The 17698-nt window shown below is 45.7% G+C and overlaps 1 protein-coding gene across 5 annotated transcripts in view; it reads right to left on the bottom strand.

Moving 5' to 3' along the window:
* Window positions 1-17698, bottom strand: part of LEMD1 (LEM domain containing 1) — a 64036-nt gene that overhangs the window by 30179 nt on the left and 16159 nt on the right. For 2 of the 5 annotated variants that reach the window (XM_011957735.1, XM_011957737.1), the window contains exons 1-3: window positions 5193-5289; window positions 3634-3753; window positions 2402-2524 (exon numbers count right to left, since the gene is read on the bottom strand). In XM_011957735.1, coding sequence (XP_011813125.1) covers window positions 2402-2524; window positions 3634-3715 — 205 coding nt within the window. In that variant the 5' untranslated portion in view covers window positions 3716-3753; window positions 5193-5289. Of the gene's footprint in view, window positions 1-2401; window positions 2525-3633; window positions 3754-5192; window positions 5290-17698 lie in introns of those variants that run through there. The other 3 variants (XM_011957736.1, XM_011957739.1, XM_011957738.1) reach the window with 2 other exon arrangements.

Here is a 17698-nt window from a genome sequence, read left to right as displayed (position 1 = left end):
AAAAAAAAAAAAAAAAGAATTGGAAAGTTTGAAAGCAGTTAGATAATTAAAGTTATGTCTGCCCACCGACAAGACAGTCAATGAGTAAAAATGAGAAAAATCAAACCCACTGATTGTTTGGATGACCTCATGCTCAGCCTCAGGTCTAGGGCTCCCTGCACCTCCACCCCCACTACAAGCTTATTCCAGGACTAGGTGTTTCCATGAAAGGAGAAGCCTGAGTCCATAGGATGCCCCACTCCAGTTCATTACCACTCCTCCACTCTAATGGTACCAGTGGCTATGAGACTTTTCCAATGAACAAATTCAAATATCTGGTTCAAGCCTAACTCGGAGAACTAGGTTTTCTACGTGTGGCAACCACAGAATTGCATTACAAAGGTAGGACTGAATCAACACTTCCACCTCGACCTGATGGCCCGTAGTTAGCTTAGATCAGGGAGGCACAATCTAAAGCAGTGGCAAACCTTACAAACGGAAGGACCAATTTTCTCCTAGCCCTAGCATCAGTGCAATTCTGTGGAGGGCTACATGCTGGGACCCAGGATGGCGGGGACTGAGACCACAACAGCTTGGTTTTATAGCTTTAACCTGAAGTCCTGGGCAGTCGTGAGCAGTTTTGAGATCTTAAACCTGGCACTGCTTTTCACCAGAGTGCTGGTTTGGTCCCTTGAGGCCCTCCCCAGGGCAGGAAACAGAAGCAGGCTTGGATCCGGGACAGGACTCTGAACACAATCTACAACCCGGAGAGGCCTGGGGTAGCCACTTTCCCTGAAGTACCCCCGTGCTAACTGCCTGCTCAAGGGCCAGTGAAGTTTATCCCTAAACCTTGCCATCCTTTTCAAGTGAGGCCAGCAGTGCTAAACCCCTGGGGAAAGCTTTCAGTATCTGTGCCACCTCCAATGTCGGGATAAGGGGATTTTTCAGAGGGCCCCAGGCACTTGCATAGTTTATCCAGTTTTTAATTTGAACTATATGATACTGTCCTTTTCTTGTAGATCAGACACAATAAAAAAAAATGTAATGTGTTCATCCTCACAATAGAAATTATGAGAAAAATGTAGGGTATGGAGTGGAAAGGGCAACATCTGGAGAGCCAGACTGGGTACAAATCTCAGTTCTCTCACTTTCTTTCATCCAACAAACATACACCGAGTTCCGGTATGTGCCTGGAACTGTTCCAGGAGCTGGACACAGAGTGGTGATGAAGACAGATTGGTCCTGCTCTGCATGGCCCATGCTAATGCATGCTTATCTTCTGGGGCTGCTTCTGAGCTCAGTGATGCTGGGCCAGTCACTTGGCCTCTCTGAGCTTCTGCCAAGTGCTGTGAGAGTTAAATGGGACGATGGGCATTTGGCCCAGGTTGCACTGGTGGCCTTCAATAAATGGTAGTTCCTGTCATTTTACTGTGGCTCATAGAGAACTCCTGATAAATATTTGTTGAATGGAAACGCCTTGAATGTACTGTGGGAATCTCCAAGCTCTTCCCCTAAGATCCCTGAAGCTAGAAACCACTGCAGGAGAATGGTGTACCCAGAGCAGAGGCCAATGTCAGCAAAGCCCAGAGATCCTGGAGACCCCGGTCCCTACACATTCTGTGACCTGAAAGAGACCAGCTGCTGTCAGTTGTCATATAAATCAGGAGGGCAGTCAGCATAGGAGGGGTTTCAGGGAGATATAATCTGGTTCATCTTCTTTTTTTTTTTTGACAGAGTCTTGCTCTGTCCACTGGGCTGGAATACAGTGGTGTGATCTTGGCTCACTGCAACCTCCGCCTCCCTGGTTCAAGTGATTCTCCTGCCTCAGCCTCCCAGGTAGCTGGGATTAAAGGTGCGTGCCACCACGCCCAGCTAATTTTTGTATTTTTCATAGAGACGAGGTTTCACCATGTTGGTCAGGCTGGTCTCAAACTCCTGACCTCAGGTGCTCCACCTGCCTTGGCCTCCCAAAGTGCTAGGATTACATGTAGGTGGGAGCCGTCACTGTGGTTCATCTTTCTTAATAGGCATAAAATCATTTAATCCCCCCAAAATAATGGTCAGATTTATCGACTGACGCAAAGCAGAGGGTGAGACCTCAAAGGAGGCCTAGAATTTACCTGTAGGAATTTCTGATTTTAAGGCATCACCACACATTTGACTCTAGTTAGTAAAAGGACATGCACGTTGAGCAGTCATTCCCCCAACTTGCCACCCAGTCAAGTCACTGGCGTGAATACAGATGTGAAGTTACAGATTCCTTTTATAGCCCAGGGGCCTATTTTCCAGGCTCTCTGTGCAAAGAGGCCACATGGCTATTTCACGGGTCAGGCTGCACACCGTTTAAAGCTGCATAAATCATGCCGGACAAGGTATTAATAAGTGCAAAGTTGCTATCTAGCAGTACAGCTTATGACGGTACCTTCGCTGTCATCACTGTCCTGAGCTCCGTCCAGCTCTCTGGGTCCATTCATCACAGGTGGTGCACAGGGAGGTGAGACCAACAATTGTACTAACTTTTTTTCATACAACTTTCTGGTGGAAGCTGAGGAAGAATTTGGAGAACAAATTAAATTGTTCTGTTTTTTGTATATGAGCCTACTGGGTTCAAGGTATTTTGTAACTCAGATTTTTATTCTTATCCCTTACATTATTGGTTAATTATGGCTTTTTTTTTTTTTTTTGAGACAGGGTCTCACTCTGCCTCCCAAGCTAGAGTGCAGTAGCATGATCTCAGCTCACTGAAGCCTCTGCCTCCCAGATTCAAGCGATTCTCCTGCCTCAGCCCCTCCAGCAGCTGGGACCACAGGTGTGCACCACTACACTCGGCCAATTTTTGTATTTTTAGTAGAGACAGGTTTTGCTATGTTGGCCAGGCTGGTCTTGAACTCCTGACCTCAAGTGATCCACCCGCCTTGGCCTCCCACAGTGCTGAGATTGTAGGTATGAGCCACTGCACCCTGCCCAATTATGACTTTTTAAACGAGGTAGACTCGCAGCTGTTCAACTCCTTCCTTCGTCTCCACAAACACTTAGGTGATACCTGTATGGATTAACCACAAGTCAGGCATTGGACACATCTGAGAAGACTGACAAGGCTGTGCATCCTATCTATGGGGAATATAGATAATAAATAAATAGTTAACAAGGTCTACATACTAAAAACAAAACAAAAAAACTGAACCACGTAATAAAGAGTAACTGGTTTTTCACTGATGAAAAACACCCAATCCATGGGCTGGGTGTGGTGGCTCACACCTGTAATTCCAGCACTTTGGGAGGCCAAGCAGGTGGATTACTTGAGGTCAGAAGTTTGAGACAAGCCTGACTAACGTGGTGAAATCCCGTCTCTACAAAATACAAAATCATTAGCTCGGTGTGGTGGTGTATGCCTGTAATCCCAGCTGCTTGGGAGGCTAAGGCAGGAGACTCCCTTGAATCTGGGAGGCAGAGGTTGCAGTAAGACAAACACCCAATCCTAATCTGTAAATAGGATTTGGGTATATTTATTGCCTCTTCCCTCTTTGTGGTTTTCTGTTTTCTCTATGTTCCTATTTCTATTTTAATGGTTTTATTGCATATGTTCCTTCTATTGTAAGTTGTTTATAAACCATAAATGACAAGTCTCTAATATTTGCTGCATACTGTACATACGTAGTATTGGGCCAGGTGAAAATCCAAGCTTCTCAAGTTGGTTCTGCAATTTGCAGTCACTCAGACACTTCACATCCACCATGGTGATAGAAGTTTGGCCTCTTTTCTGATGGTAGAATCCTTGAAATAGCAAAACATTAAATGCATTAAGACAACCTTACAAATAAGTACTAAAATGTTACCAATCCATGTAAGTGTTTATAACCCTATCTCCCCAACCTCCTAGGTGCACAGGCAATAAAGCAAAAATCAGCACTTTCTACTTCTGCCATAAATCCCTTCTGGGATTAGTTGCCTCCAATATAAAACTTTGGATGGGTGTCACTTTCCCCAGTATCTTTAGGGCTCAATTATTTATAACTGTTCTGTTCAATGAATATGAGAAAAATCTTCTGGACAAAATAAACAGATATTTCCATTACTGCTCAGGAACTCTGAGTAAAACTCAAGCTCTGAGAAGATAAGAACTTAATTAAATATGAAAGAGCTGAGAGGTTTTGGTTTTTTTTTTTTTTTGGAGTTAAATAAAAGTTATTTATCCCTGCCCTCCTTTTGATGACAGGACAGAGAGTACAGAGCATTCAGTTATTGCAAACAGTAGCAGCTTTCACACTTGTAATTTAACTCTGAACATAGCAAGATGGTAGTTTTTAATTAACCGCCAGCAGACTTAGTAATTGCTGAATTGGCATTTGAAAAAAAGTCAGCTATTCATTCTCTGGCACACAAATTGATTCATATAGATTTATGCAAATCTTGATATGGCTTTCCAAATCTGCACAACCTCAAGTTCAATCAGTTTTATCCAGTTGATCCCTTGATCTCCCAGAGTTGACCCTTCTACCTACGTAACAAAATCCGCAAAAAGACAGACCCATTTCGCAAAAAGACAGACCCATTTGTCAAACCTTTTAACAGAGATTTTTTAATTTTGGAGTTTATTGTACCACATTTCTATCATGTTTCAAGGCTTTTTAATACTGCAGTGAAAACAACAGCAAGATAATTATTCAGCGTAGGAGGATCTAGACCAATTTTAAATAATGACTTTGCTTTTGTTGGTGATCAATCAATGTCCAATTAGGAAGAACACTGTATGCAAGCTAGAAAAAGTCATGAATTGTTATATATAATAGGGTTGTTCTGGAATACCTAGTTTGACAGTTCTCTACTTTAAAGCGATGCTTTAAAGAGAGTCACATTCTAGCACACATAGTAGGTACCTAGTAAATGTTAGTTTCCTCCTTTTCTATGTGTTTGGGAAACTGACTTACCACTTTTAGGCCAGTGGGAAACAAACTAATGCTAGGAAGAAAAAGGACAATGCCCCTCAGCACCTCAGAATTTTTTTTCTTTCTTTTTTACTGGAAGCTAGCTTCGGCAGATCCTATGACATTTGTTCCTGAGAACAGCTGTCTGTTGTTTCACCAGCTTCCCAAAAATAACCTCCAATAGAGCCCTCATCAATTTCAAGTGACACTAGACAATTGCCTAGAGGGAACACACATATGGAAGAAAAATATTCAAATGGAATCCAACTGGATGATTAATTCACTTACCCCTTCACATGGTTATCTAAAGTCTATGCAATCGAGTTGGTTACTAAAGCTGGGTGAGTTTCACCCTGAGGTTTCCACTAGCAACCAGTCCCTTTTTGCCTGTTAGATATTATGGTAATCATAATACTGACAGTGTGACATCAGTAACCCCCATAGCAACAGATTGATGTGCAAATCAGATGATTAATTGAACCTAAGTTCAAACAGAAGGAGGTACTGGTCGACTTCATAGGCACACTGCCATGATAAAATGTCAAGAGATGCAGAGAAGTTATCATTATGCACAGCAAGGAAGGAGCTGCTACCAAACCAAATGGTGTCAAGAAACCAGGAAGAGAAAGGAGAAATCAAACAAACTCAAGTGTCTAGACCACCCATCAAAAGGCCCATACTAGTAGTTGGGCAATTTGACCATATACTCCAGGGAAAATAGGAGAGTGGAAGAAACCTATATTAATTTGTTAAGGATTATTCATTTAAGAAAACAAGAAATCAGGATGGAAGGCAGATAAATAATAATACATTGCAGAAGTTTGATGGATTTGCCCTTTTCAAAGCATTTTCGTATCATCTCATTTCATCCTCTGGACACTTTTATAAGACAACTGAGACAGATATTATCACCTACATTGCAAAAACCTACTTGGTGTTGCCTTATTTTGTTTAAGGAAAGATCTCTGAGACTATTAGCCTGCATCTTTCAAGAAAGACTGCTTAGATTTTAAAGACGTGTGCAAGACAAAATGTAACTGTGAGAAAAAGCAATGCCTTCATTAAATTGCAGGGATAGAGGGAATGATCCGAAAGGGGTGAAGAGGACAGGGGAGCCAGCCTGCTTAGAGTCAAATCCCAGTTCTGTCATTTCCCAGCTGGGTGACATCACATAAGGTAAGTTACTAATTTCACTGTGTCTCCTCTTCTTTGTCCATACTGGGGGGTAATAAAAATGGCACCTGTTTCAAAGGGCTATGTTATTCAATGAGTTATAATACACATAAAGTACTTGGCACATAGAAAGCATTATATAAATGTTTTCCATTATTCTACTCATGAGCCCTAGCCCCAGAAAGTTCCCACATCCAGTATCTTCCTCAGGAGGCTTCATCTCATTTACACTTGCTCACGGGAGTCTATAGTTGCAGTCCTTTCCAGATTCTGGGAAAGAGCTGAACGTCTTTGGGTGGATGATTATGAAAGCTATTGAGCCTCCCAGGCTGTGGCTCCGAGGGCTATGGCTCCACAGTTTCTGAATAGAGCATCAGTTTTCAAACAAACATGTAATGCAAACATTTACCAACATCCAAACATTGCATTCACCAAACAAAGACTTTGAAAATTGACACATTTGTTTCCATCAAAGCAAATAAATGATAGGCTTGGGTTATTAGGATGCACAAGCATTTTGTTTACATTTCCCAGAATTGCTTTCAACAAAAAAGCAGCCAGCAGGTGGAACTGCTTCCATTTAAACAGTTAGACTATTGGGATGAAACAGACATTTCTAGAATATTTTCTTGGTTAAATCTCTGGGGTTTAAAACAAGCTAGGTGGAAAAGGATTAAATCAGATGATTTCAATCAGCATCTATGGGTTGAACCCTATATCATGTGCAAACTATTCTGCTTGAAATTATTCTCTTGAAAATCCACCAGCATAGTTATGATTCTATTGTCAGCATTATTCCATTTATGAATTCCTGTACTCTGTGCTATCCTGAAATATTTGGTTTAATTGTTTGCAGCACACCATCTCCCTCAGTTTTATCTGTGCAGTCCTGAGCATTAGCTTGTTTTTTGTTTTTCACTCTCCCCATGGCTGCAAAGATATTTTATTCCATTTCTTGAGGGAAGCAAGTTTTAATTGCCAATTGACTATGTATTCAACATGATAAGGTATCTAAACCCTGAGAGCTTCCTCCTTTCATTAAAATGTAGATCCAATTTCTCTTCCCTTAATGCCACATGCTGTTATTAAACTGAAATAACGGAAATAGTAAAAGCCAGATGTCACTTCAGTCTCAGGTTTGACATGGGGCACAATTTCCTCTCCTCAAATTTAATCTTCAAGTTATTTACTAACCCCATTCTTTGGAAGAATGCACAATTTAAATGTAAATGCAATTTACATAGGGGAGAAGATAGTAGATTTGCAGTTTCAATTGCCAATAACCATTTGCAAAAGGAGAAATCAACTAAAGCAAAGATCAGCAGCTGTCAGTCTAAAGCCCGCATCACTCACCATTCTCAGATAACTTTTCTCCTGAAGCCACCTGCCTCTGAGTCTCCACTATGCAGGCAAAAGAAAGTGGAAAGCGGAGGCATTTCCCCAGATATTTCAGGCCGAATTTACTACTGACTGGAGGGAAAAGGGAGAAGTTTGGGTTTCACTGAGCTGATCTGGTTGGCATCATTGTTGAAATCATTAGCTGATCAATTTCTTTCAAAAATTATTTATTGATCATCTCCTGTGGGATAGGGGTTATGCTTGGCCTAAATCAAGGAGAGGTAGAGGAGAATACAAAGATGCAAAAGCTATAGCCCCTCTTTCAAGGAGCTCGCTGTCTCCTTAAAGAGAAAAGGAAACAAATAGCTACAAAAAATAAGATAAAGTGTTAAAGGAATGCTGCAGGAGCCCAGCATCTGAACCGTAAGGGTCCAAAGGTACATTGAAGCTGAGACTTCCAGGATGAGCAAGTTTGCCCTATGAACAACGGGCTGGGGACAGACATTCTAGGACGTGGTAAGAGAGATGAGAAATGAGTCAGGTTGAATAGGTGGATCCTTACAAGTTGTGAAGGATCTGGTGTGCCATGCTAAGGGCTCTGCCTTCACCTCTGGACACATGTAGAGGTTTATAAGTAGCTCATGGTATAATTACACCGAGTTTGATATTGAGTGGAGGATGAATTGGTAAAGAACAGTCTGGAGGCTACAGGACTCCTTGGAGGTTATTACAACAGTCTAAAAAAGAGATGATTCCATTTTGGGGGAGGAGTAGAGAGGAAGATACACGATTCATGAATGATTTAGAAGGCAGAATAGCCACAACAGGATGGCTGATTATGTGTTTCTTCACTTTACTTGCATAGGCACCATCTCAGTACAAATCTTTTGTCTCAGGCATGAGCCTGCTTACATAAGGAACCATATGGAGTTTGGTCTACACAGCACTGACACTTTAAAAATTATTCTGCACTTGTCTAGTCAACCCTTGATTATCCACACTACTTGAAGGCAGCAGCAATGCAGATAATCCGTAACTCTCTTCTGTTTGGCTTCGGAATTAATTACACCTTTTAGAGCAAATTTGCTTTCCTAATTAATCTTTCCTAGGCTAATATTAAAATTAACTAATATTCTCTGAGCCCACGCCAGCTGGGCAGGGGAAGCGGGGAGGTGGGGAGGGGGAGGACAGAGAAGTGGCTCAGGCTTAAGCTGAGCAGCAGGAGGATGCCAACGCCACATTAAAATTCACCATGGATCATCCGCAGAGCTCGTGAGCCGGGTCTAGCTCATTGAGAGGTGGCTGTATAATTAAAGACTCAAACCCCTTGGGAGTTCAGTTACTGAGCACCTACTACATACCAGGCACCCTGCAAGGCTGCAGATGAGGAAACGAGTAGAGCCCAGTAGACTCCACTCTCAAGGAGCTGCTGGTGTAATAGGGTAAATTAAAGAGTAAACAGAACCTTTACTCAAATGCACTGAAGGTTCTGGCAGAAGCATCTTCCCTTCAAAAGCATGAGGCATGAACAAGGTTGATGGAGGGAAAAAAACCAACAAATGTGTATAACAAAGGGGAAAATGCTGCCTAATTGCCATTCTATAAACATAATAGCAAAAATGCTTTTAATAAAATGAGTGCCTATAATTTCTCCTTTCAATAATCCAAATTAATAAATTCTTTTAATCTGGAGTCAGACGTGATTTTTTCCTAGCAATTTTTAGAACTCTGATACTCCAGTCCCAAGGTCTCCTCCGCAGTGCCTGGAGCTGCCATGGAAGGGTGGGGGACACAGAGCAGCTCCACTCCAGGGGAGCCAGAACGACTCCACCCTCACCTGCTTTACACACTGGACTGCCATGAAGAGTACACTTAAAGGAACACTTTCCGGCCGGGCGCGGTGGCTCAAGCCTGTAATCCCAGCACTTTGGGAGGCCGAGACGGGCGGATCACCAGGTCAGGAGATCGAGACCATCCTGGCTAACATGGTGAAACCCCGTCTCTACTAAAAAATACAAAAACTAGCCAGGCGAGGTGGCGGGCGCCTGTAGTCCCAGCTACTCGGGAGACTGAGGCAGGAGAATGGCGTGAACCCGGGAGGCGGAGCTTGCAGTGAGCTGAGATCCGGCCACTGCACTCCAGCCTGGGCGACAGAGCAAGACTCCGTCTCAAAAAAAAAAATAAAAATAAAAATAAAGGAACACTTTCCCTGCTATACAAAGTTAGGAAGATATCCATCTGCCCTATTTTCTGAGCTGCTGCTTAAAACCTAAATGGTCCTAGCCTCCTGTCCTGTCATGAAGGCAAATCAGACCTTTGATGCCAGTAAATCAAGAGCTTGGGGGCTCCTTTCCTGGTATCCTGTGAGTCCTGCATACAGAGATTTATGATACATAAACCACATGCAGGAAATTTTGGACAACCTACAGGAATAGATAAACATATAAGATGCAGTTCTTCAAACGGATTACATTCTAGATGGAGAAACCAACCAGAAACACACATGCGCAAAGGTAAGAAGTGAAAGTTCATAATCAAATACCAATACAGTGGTGGCCATAAATGCCGAAGAAGATCAGAAACAGAGAAAAATCTCCCCTGGCTGGGGGTGGTGTTGTTCAGGGAAAGCTTCCTGGAGGAGGTAGAACTCAGAGTGGGACCTAAAGAACAGGTAAGGTCTGGATTGGCAGGAAGCAGAAGGATGGGCATTGTAGGCAAAGGCATATCGTGAACAAGGCTTGGGGGTAGAAGTGGGGATGAGACCAGGCTGGCTTCAGCAAAGTGGATGGATATGGTGGAACTAGCTTGCAGACAGCTTCAGGATTTCCCTGAGGGTGTTTAGGCCCACAGATGCCTTCAGGTTCCAGGATCCTTCAGGTCTGGGGCCCTCTGCAGCTGAGGATGGGTTGCCACCCTTCAGGCCTCTGAAGGAGGTTGTTCAGGGCTGTCAGGAAGAATAATCTAGCAAGGCAGGGCAGGATGGGAGAAAGAAGGCAGGGAGGGAGACCAGGTGGGTCCCTCACCCCAGTCTCTGTGAAATGATAATGAACAGTAGTGGAGGAGATGCTGGGAGGCTTTCCATTACCGGAGTCATTAATCTGGAGCTCAGGAAGCCCCAGGGGACGTTGAGAGGCAATTTCAGAGTGGTTGGGAGAACAGGCTCCAGGGTCATACTGCCTCTGGTTGTATCTTGGATTTTTGTATCACTGCCTCTATTTATGTCACTTACTAGCTGGACCCTGGCTTTCACATCTGTGAAATGGAAACGTAGTCATAACACTACATTCCTTCCAGAATTTTTAAGGACTGAGTTAACACATCTCAGGGAGCTAAAAACACTGTTTTCTGTAAGTGCTCACAGTAAGCGCTCACAAGTGTGAACTGTGAGTAAGGCCCCAGTACGACAAAATGGCTCTGGGGTCCTGCACTGGGATTCTTGCTAATGAGGGGACATCACTCATGATTGGGGCATCTTCCCATCTCATTTGATATCATAGCTCACCCCTTTACCTGGAAACTCAGGGAAACTGAAAGCAGCTTCTCATAATAAAGGCCAGTCAGGATCTGCTTTTTCTCAAAAGAACATTTGAGAGAGAGAGACAGAGACAGAGACAGAGTGCACACTCAAGGGAATGGGTTTCCACTGTGGTACACATGGCAAGGAGCAATGTCATGAAATAGGAGACCACACAAACCAAGATGGCGAGGACATTGTGGGACATCCATTCCTGTCCTTAAAATCCAGGAGTGTATAATTCCCATGGCTTAAAGGAGACTCTGTACCAGCAGGGATCTGAAGACAGTCACAGAAAGATAATAAAAGTAGAAGCAAAAGAAGACAGAAAAAGTAGCAGCATAAAATGGAGAAGGAATGAGACTGAGATGGAAACTCTCATGGCCGATACATAGACTGTACCTACAGGAGGATCTCCAAATTGACCTGGTCTTCTAGCAGCCATACAGTTGTCTAGTCAATTCCATACTCATGAATTGGAAACAAACAACTGTCCCAGAGCATTATAACAGTTCCCGGTACTAAGGAGAAGTGTGGATGTTTCCTGAGGATACCGACTGTGGAAGGCAATTGGGTGACTGGCAATGGGTAAGGCTGGAAGACTGGCAGGGGGCCAGACAGCAAAAGTCCTAGGAAGCAGGATAAGGAGCTCTTAGGCTTTATCTTAAGGACAGTGGGAGCCACGGAAGGTTTTTTGTTTCCATAATTTTAAAACATTTAAAACAAACATAAGTCAATTACAAGCAAGTAAAGTCAAAGCATAATGAAACCCACATATACTCCTCACCCTGCTTCAACTGTTGTCAACATTTTGCCAATCCTGTTACCAAAAAGCTTGGAGCTAGCGAGTGATGCTATGACAGTTATCTTTGAGAAAGAGCCCTCGAGGTGCTATGGAGGGGATGAGAGGAAGGGTGCAGGACTGGGTACAGGAATATCGTTAGGTTGCAGCAAACCATTCCTTCATTCATTCAACAAATATTTCCTGAACCCTACCACATGCCTTGCACTATTCTTGGTGCTGTGAATACAAGGTTAAATAAAGCAAATGAGGTTCCTGCCCTCCTGGAGCTTATGTCCTAGGAGGGAAAAGCAGACAAACAAGCAAATGGAGTGAACAAGAACCTTTCAGAATGTGATAAGGAGACAGACTGATGTGACAGGGAAGGGCTTGGGAGGAAAGCACTTTGATTTTGACTGGATAGTCAGGGAGGACCATGTGTGTGTTCCTGGAATGGCAAGAAAGTCAGGGAGGCTGGCATAGCATGAGAGAGAGGGTGGTAGACTGGAGAGCAAGGTGAGAAAAGATGCTGGCTTGGACTAAGTAACTAGGTGGGGATGAAGAGAAATAGATTTGAGGGAGATTTAGGAGGGAGAGCCAACAGGATTTGAGAATTTGGTGACCGATCGAGGGTGGGGTGGAGAGTGTCAGGAATGAGTCAGATTTCTGGCTTGAATATCTCAGTAGACAGAGGTGCCCTTCCCTGAGACAGGGAAGAGAGGTCATGGGAAAAGTCCAGATCTCCACATGGCTCCCTCAGAGCCTTTCAAAGTGAGGGCCTGGCAACAGGAAGCCACTTCCACCACCAACCCCAGTCAAGTAACCAGCTATCCATGCAGCTTCTGGATCAGATAGTTGCCTCAGGCAATTCCAAGTGATCATCACCACCATCCCCTACCCTCCACAGGTGGCCCCAACCCACCTCCACCTCCAATGACCTAGAGAGTATGGAAGGACACTTCTGGTCCAGTTTAATTTGCTTGGGCAGCGGAGGAGATGAAGGAGATGCTACAACTATCTTAACACAGCCTTGTGGGGAGGGTGGGTACGTTGAACTGAACCAGAAGAATATGATATCCATGCTGGTGGTGTTTCAAAGACTGATCTTATCATGATGGTAGGGGTCCTCTGAAGCCCTGTTAATGTCTCAGGACCTTTTGTGGCTTGGCTCATTTCGATGCTGCATTGTGTCAGGCAGATATGAGGGCTGAGATTTAAAAGGATCAGGATTTTGCTGGGAGGCAATATGCAGGTCTGGGCTAGAGGGAAATCTGGAATTAGAACAACCATTATGCCCTCACACTGTGACTTTTGCATGGTGGACAGATTTATTAGAAGAGGCATAAAAGGTGGCCTGTGGAGATAGCTGGGGTAGGGGGAGGAAGAGACCCCCAAATGCAATCTAAACCAGAGATCACAATGGCTAGCGCAGGTCTCTGTTTCTGGAAATGACTCCTCTACCCTCCTTAGCATGCTTTTTAGCTATTATCTGTCCTTGCCGCACCTTGCCCGAGAAGGGCATTTTTCTCGGCTGTCTATTTTGATGTTGGGGGGGTGGGGGAAGCAGGGACAGGCATTTGGGGTCATTGTCTGGGAATGAATCCTGGACAGCAGGAGGCTGCTGCTCTCACTCCTCATCCCCATCATCTGTCACCCAGCGAGGGCAGCCGGCAGCTAGGCCGCGGACTGCCTAATGAAGACAGAGAGGTGGTTCCGGCTGTGCACAGGTGCCGCTTCCCCATTAACAGAGGTGACATTCCGAAACACTACTCATTACAGAGCAGACATTGGACAGGGCTGGGACACATATTAATGGCAACAGGGCCAGCCAGCGTCTGTCTCCAATCCCACTGCCCCTGAGAGAGCAATCGAGAGACCGAGAAAGAAGCATCCTGAGTGTCAAACCAGCAGGCTCCTCACTTTGCAGAGAAAAATGAATTCTTGCCACATAGAAGGCCAAGTCATTCTCTCTGCTGCTTGCACACCCAAGGGTCCTCAGCTTCAGGCCCGCCCAAGCGCTGACCAGCTCCCGTAGAAGCCCCCAGCTCCTTCCCTCTTAGGAAGGGCTGTGCTGCAGACGGTTGGGCGGGAGGAGCATCCTCAAATCAGACCCGGATCTGAATGGAGCCCATGAAGTCTTGTTTTAGAGATGGGCATGGACCCCAGTTGTAACTAGGAAGTATAGAGGGAGGCTATGGAAAACTTCCAGACGGAGGGTTGTCAGGGACGGGGTGGGAGAGTTGGGTAGGGGTAGACAACCGAAGTCAGAGGAGGTAAGAACAGGGCAGATCTCCCTCCTGGAATGGCATGCGTGCTTCCTATGATTCAGGAGAAAGCCGCCCATCACCGTGGAGAACCAGGAATGGCAGACCATGCGGACGCCAACAGTTTACGCAGCTCCCCAGCTAGGTGCAAAGTGGCCAAAGGAAGAGCCGGTCTTCCACATGCACATCTCCGCGCCCACATTGCCCCAGGAGCTTCCCGCTCGGCCGGGGGACCCCTGAGGCAGCCGGCGAGGTGCACTGCGCACGCGCACTCAGGCCGCCGCGCCCGCCGCCTCCCCTCCACAGCAGGGCGCCCCCGCCTCCGCGCCGCTCAGTTTTAAACCTGCAGCAGACGGAACTCGACTTAAAAATAACTATTTTGACAGTTCAGATGTAAATATGTGAGTGACGCGTGGGGCTGTTTTTCCTTCACACTTCCCCGCACCCTTCGCTCCCTACCCCAGCCCAGTTCGGCTGAGGCTGAGATGATGGGAGAGCGCCGTCTGCAGGATGCTCCCCAAAATGCAGCAGGAGGAAGAGAGTCGTCCTAGAGCGCCCAGCGAGCTTGGGGGTGGGGAAGAGGACCCCAGCTCACTCTCACCGCACACGTCACACGCCTTTTGGGGATAAGCAGATTTACACACTATTTCTTGTCTATTACCTGAAAAAGGAGACGTTAGTCAACACACAAGTGAGCTAATTTAATCATTCCTGACCTCTCCACACTCTGTTTTCAATTTGACCTGTGGATATTGACTAAATGTCTACTTTGTACCCAACACCGTGCTAGATGCAGTGGAACATGTGACACGTGCAACACGCACACTTGCGATTCCTAATTTTTTCAACGAACCTTTCAGTTAACTCATATTGAACACCTGCTTTGTGCCAGGCCGGGAGCTAGGTGAGCACCTGAGCACAGGCTATCTGACTTGACCCCTGCAGAAACTTGTGGCTATTATTATCTACATTTTCCATATGAAAAACAGAAGTCTAGGGAGATTGAGTGACTTCTGTAGGCTGCCACAGATAGTAAAGACAACAAGTCTTGTGCTCTTCCCTCCACAGCCAATTGAGTGGAAGGGTGGTGGAGGCAGAGTTCCACTCACTCTATAAGTAGGGGAAACTGAGGTCCCAACAGAAAAAGCTGCATGTCTGTCTGGTCACCAAAACACATTTTAGCTGGGGCAAAGCCAGGACAACAACACAGAAGCTTTTTTTTTTTTTGAGACTGAGTCTTGCTCTATTGCCAGGCTGGAGTGCAGTGGTGTGATCTTGGCTCACTGTAACCTCCACCTCCTGGGTTCAAGCGATTCTCCTGCCTCAGCCTCCAGAGTAGCTAGGACTACAACTGCGCGTCATCACGCCCAGCTAATTTTTGTATTTTTGGTAGAGACGGGGTTTCACCATGTTGGTCAGGATGGTCTTGATCTCTTGACCTCGTGGTCCACCCGCCTCGGCCTCCCAAAGTGCTGGGATTGCAGGTGTAAGCCACCATGCCAGGCCAACACAGAAGCTTTAGGATTGCCAGCCTGCACGTCCCTTCCCAATCTTCTGGCCCCAGGCAATGTGGTGGGGCATGACAGACGCCATGTGATGTCTTTGAGGTTCTCACTGCCTCTTTGGAAGAAGGGTAGGGAAAAGGTAGCAGGAGAAGAGTTAGAGAAAGGAAGAGGAAGAGAAAAGGAGGGAGGAAGGCTGAAGAGTGGACAAGCATAAGTGTGTGTAGACATGCATGGCCTGGCCAGGTAGTGCAATGAGATGGGGAAGTTCAGAGAGCCCCCAGCCACTCCTCCTTTCTGTGCTCCCTGTCTCCCACCAGGTGGGGCCTCGCCCTCCTTGGCCAGGTGTGCACTGCTCACACTCTTTCCCCTCATCCTAACAAAACCTGCTCCAAGAGGAAATCTGAGGTAATCACTGATGCTGTGGGACAAGTGACTGAAAACTGACCAGTGTTTGCTTCCCTTCTGGATTACAAACCCCAAGGGATCAAAACCTGAAGTCAAAGAGAGGAAGCGCTCATGAACTTTCAGATGTCAGACTTTGGAGAGGAGAGGAATTTGGGAACAATATGGCTCACCTGTGACAGAAGAGGCTTCCTATCATACCTGCTGGCAGAGTCATTGCTAACTCTGTCCGTGCGTACATACAGCCATGGGCAGAAGTCTGTAGATGCCAGCAAAGAAGAGAGAAGGGTCCCTGGGAAATTCCACCTCGGCCAGGCACAGTGGCTCTTGCCTGTTATCCAAGCACTCTGGAAGGCCAAGGAAGGAGGAGAGCTTCAACTTAGAAGTTCGAGACCAGCCTGGGCAACATAGTGAGACCCTGCCTCTACCAAAAACTACAAATAACTAGCTGGGCATAGTGGTGCGTGCTTGTAGTCCCAGCTACTCAGGAAGCTGAGGTGAGAAGATCGCTTGAGCCTGGGAGGTTGAGGCTGCAGTGAGCCATGATTGCGCCACTGCACTCCAGCCTGGGCAACAGAGCAAGACCCTGCCTCAAAAAATAAAAAAATTCCACCTCTTCTGTGATACCTTCTCTGATTCTTCCCTACTCTACAGTTGTGTTCTCTCAGGCCTCTGAAGCCCTGGAGCACTTTGCTTGTACTTTAGCTGAGGCATTTTTGAGACTTGCCACATTGTTTTCTAAATTATTATTAAATTGGCTGGGCGTCGTGGCTCACACCTGTAATCTCAGCACTTTGGGAGGCAGTTTGGGATCACAAGGTCAGGTGTTCGAGACCAGCCTGACCAACATGGTGAAACCCCATCTCTACTAAAAATACAAAAATTAGCCAGGCATGGTGGCACACACCTATAATCCCAGCTACTCAGGGGGCTGAGGCAGGAGAATGACTTGAACCCAATAGGCAGAGGTTGCAGTGAGCCAAGGTCACACCACTGCACTTCAGCCTGGGCAACAGAGCAAGACTCTGTCTCGGGGGGGAGAAAAAATGAAATTGTGAGTTTCTCCAGGGTTGGAGCAATGTCTGACTTTCCTACATTTCTCCTTCAGCCCCTCCTGCAGAGCTTTGCATAGAGCCAGGACTCAATATTGATAGAACAGATTCAGTCAACAGCAGTGCACGGCATACATTTCCCCACGCAAGAGGGTGAAGGCTGGGGTGCAGACAGCAGAGGGGCTGTGGCAGGCATCTCGGCGAATTCCTGAAGATGGAAAGGCTTGGGGTCATATCTGCCCCAGACCACTTAACAAACACTTAGTGAGCGCTTTGTGCTAGGCGTAATGGTGGCTAAGCCTGCAGAAGAGGCAGCCAGCCCTCTCAGGAGCAGGCAATCCACAGCTCTAAACAACAGCTGCCTGTGTGATACTTGAATCTTGTCCTGCCCCAAATCACTTCTTGCCTTACAGGAGACTGGCTTTGGGGTTAGACTTGATGGCCTGACCTCTCTGCCCTCTCAGGGCTTCCTGCTTCAGAGATCGTTGGAATATCTGTTCCCCCAATCCAAGTGGAGTTATGACACAATAATTCTTTTTCAAACAGCTTTATGGATATATAATCACATACATGATATAATTCTTGTTCTTAATGTTATGCCATCTTACAGCATCTTTCTCTCTTTTATAAGTCTGAAAATTCTTTTAACACATCTTCAGTTCTGAGAAGCCCAACTAAGGATTCTTTCCTTCCTTCCTCCATCCCTTCCTTCCTTCTTTCTTTCTTTCTTTCCTTTTCTTTCTTTCTTTCTTTCTTTCTTTCTTT

This window comes from Colobus angolensis, unplaced genomic scaffold (genome assembly GCF_000951035.1).
Source record: "Colobus angolensis palliatus isolate OR3802 unplaced genomic scaffold, Cang.pa_1.0 Scaffold449, whole genome shotgun sequence".
NCBI lineage: Eukaryota > Metazoa > Chordata > Mammalia > Primates > Cercopithecidae > Colobus > Colobus angolensis.
This window is presented reverse-complemented; position numbering and strand designations above follow the sequence as displayed.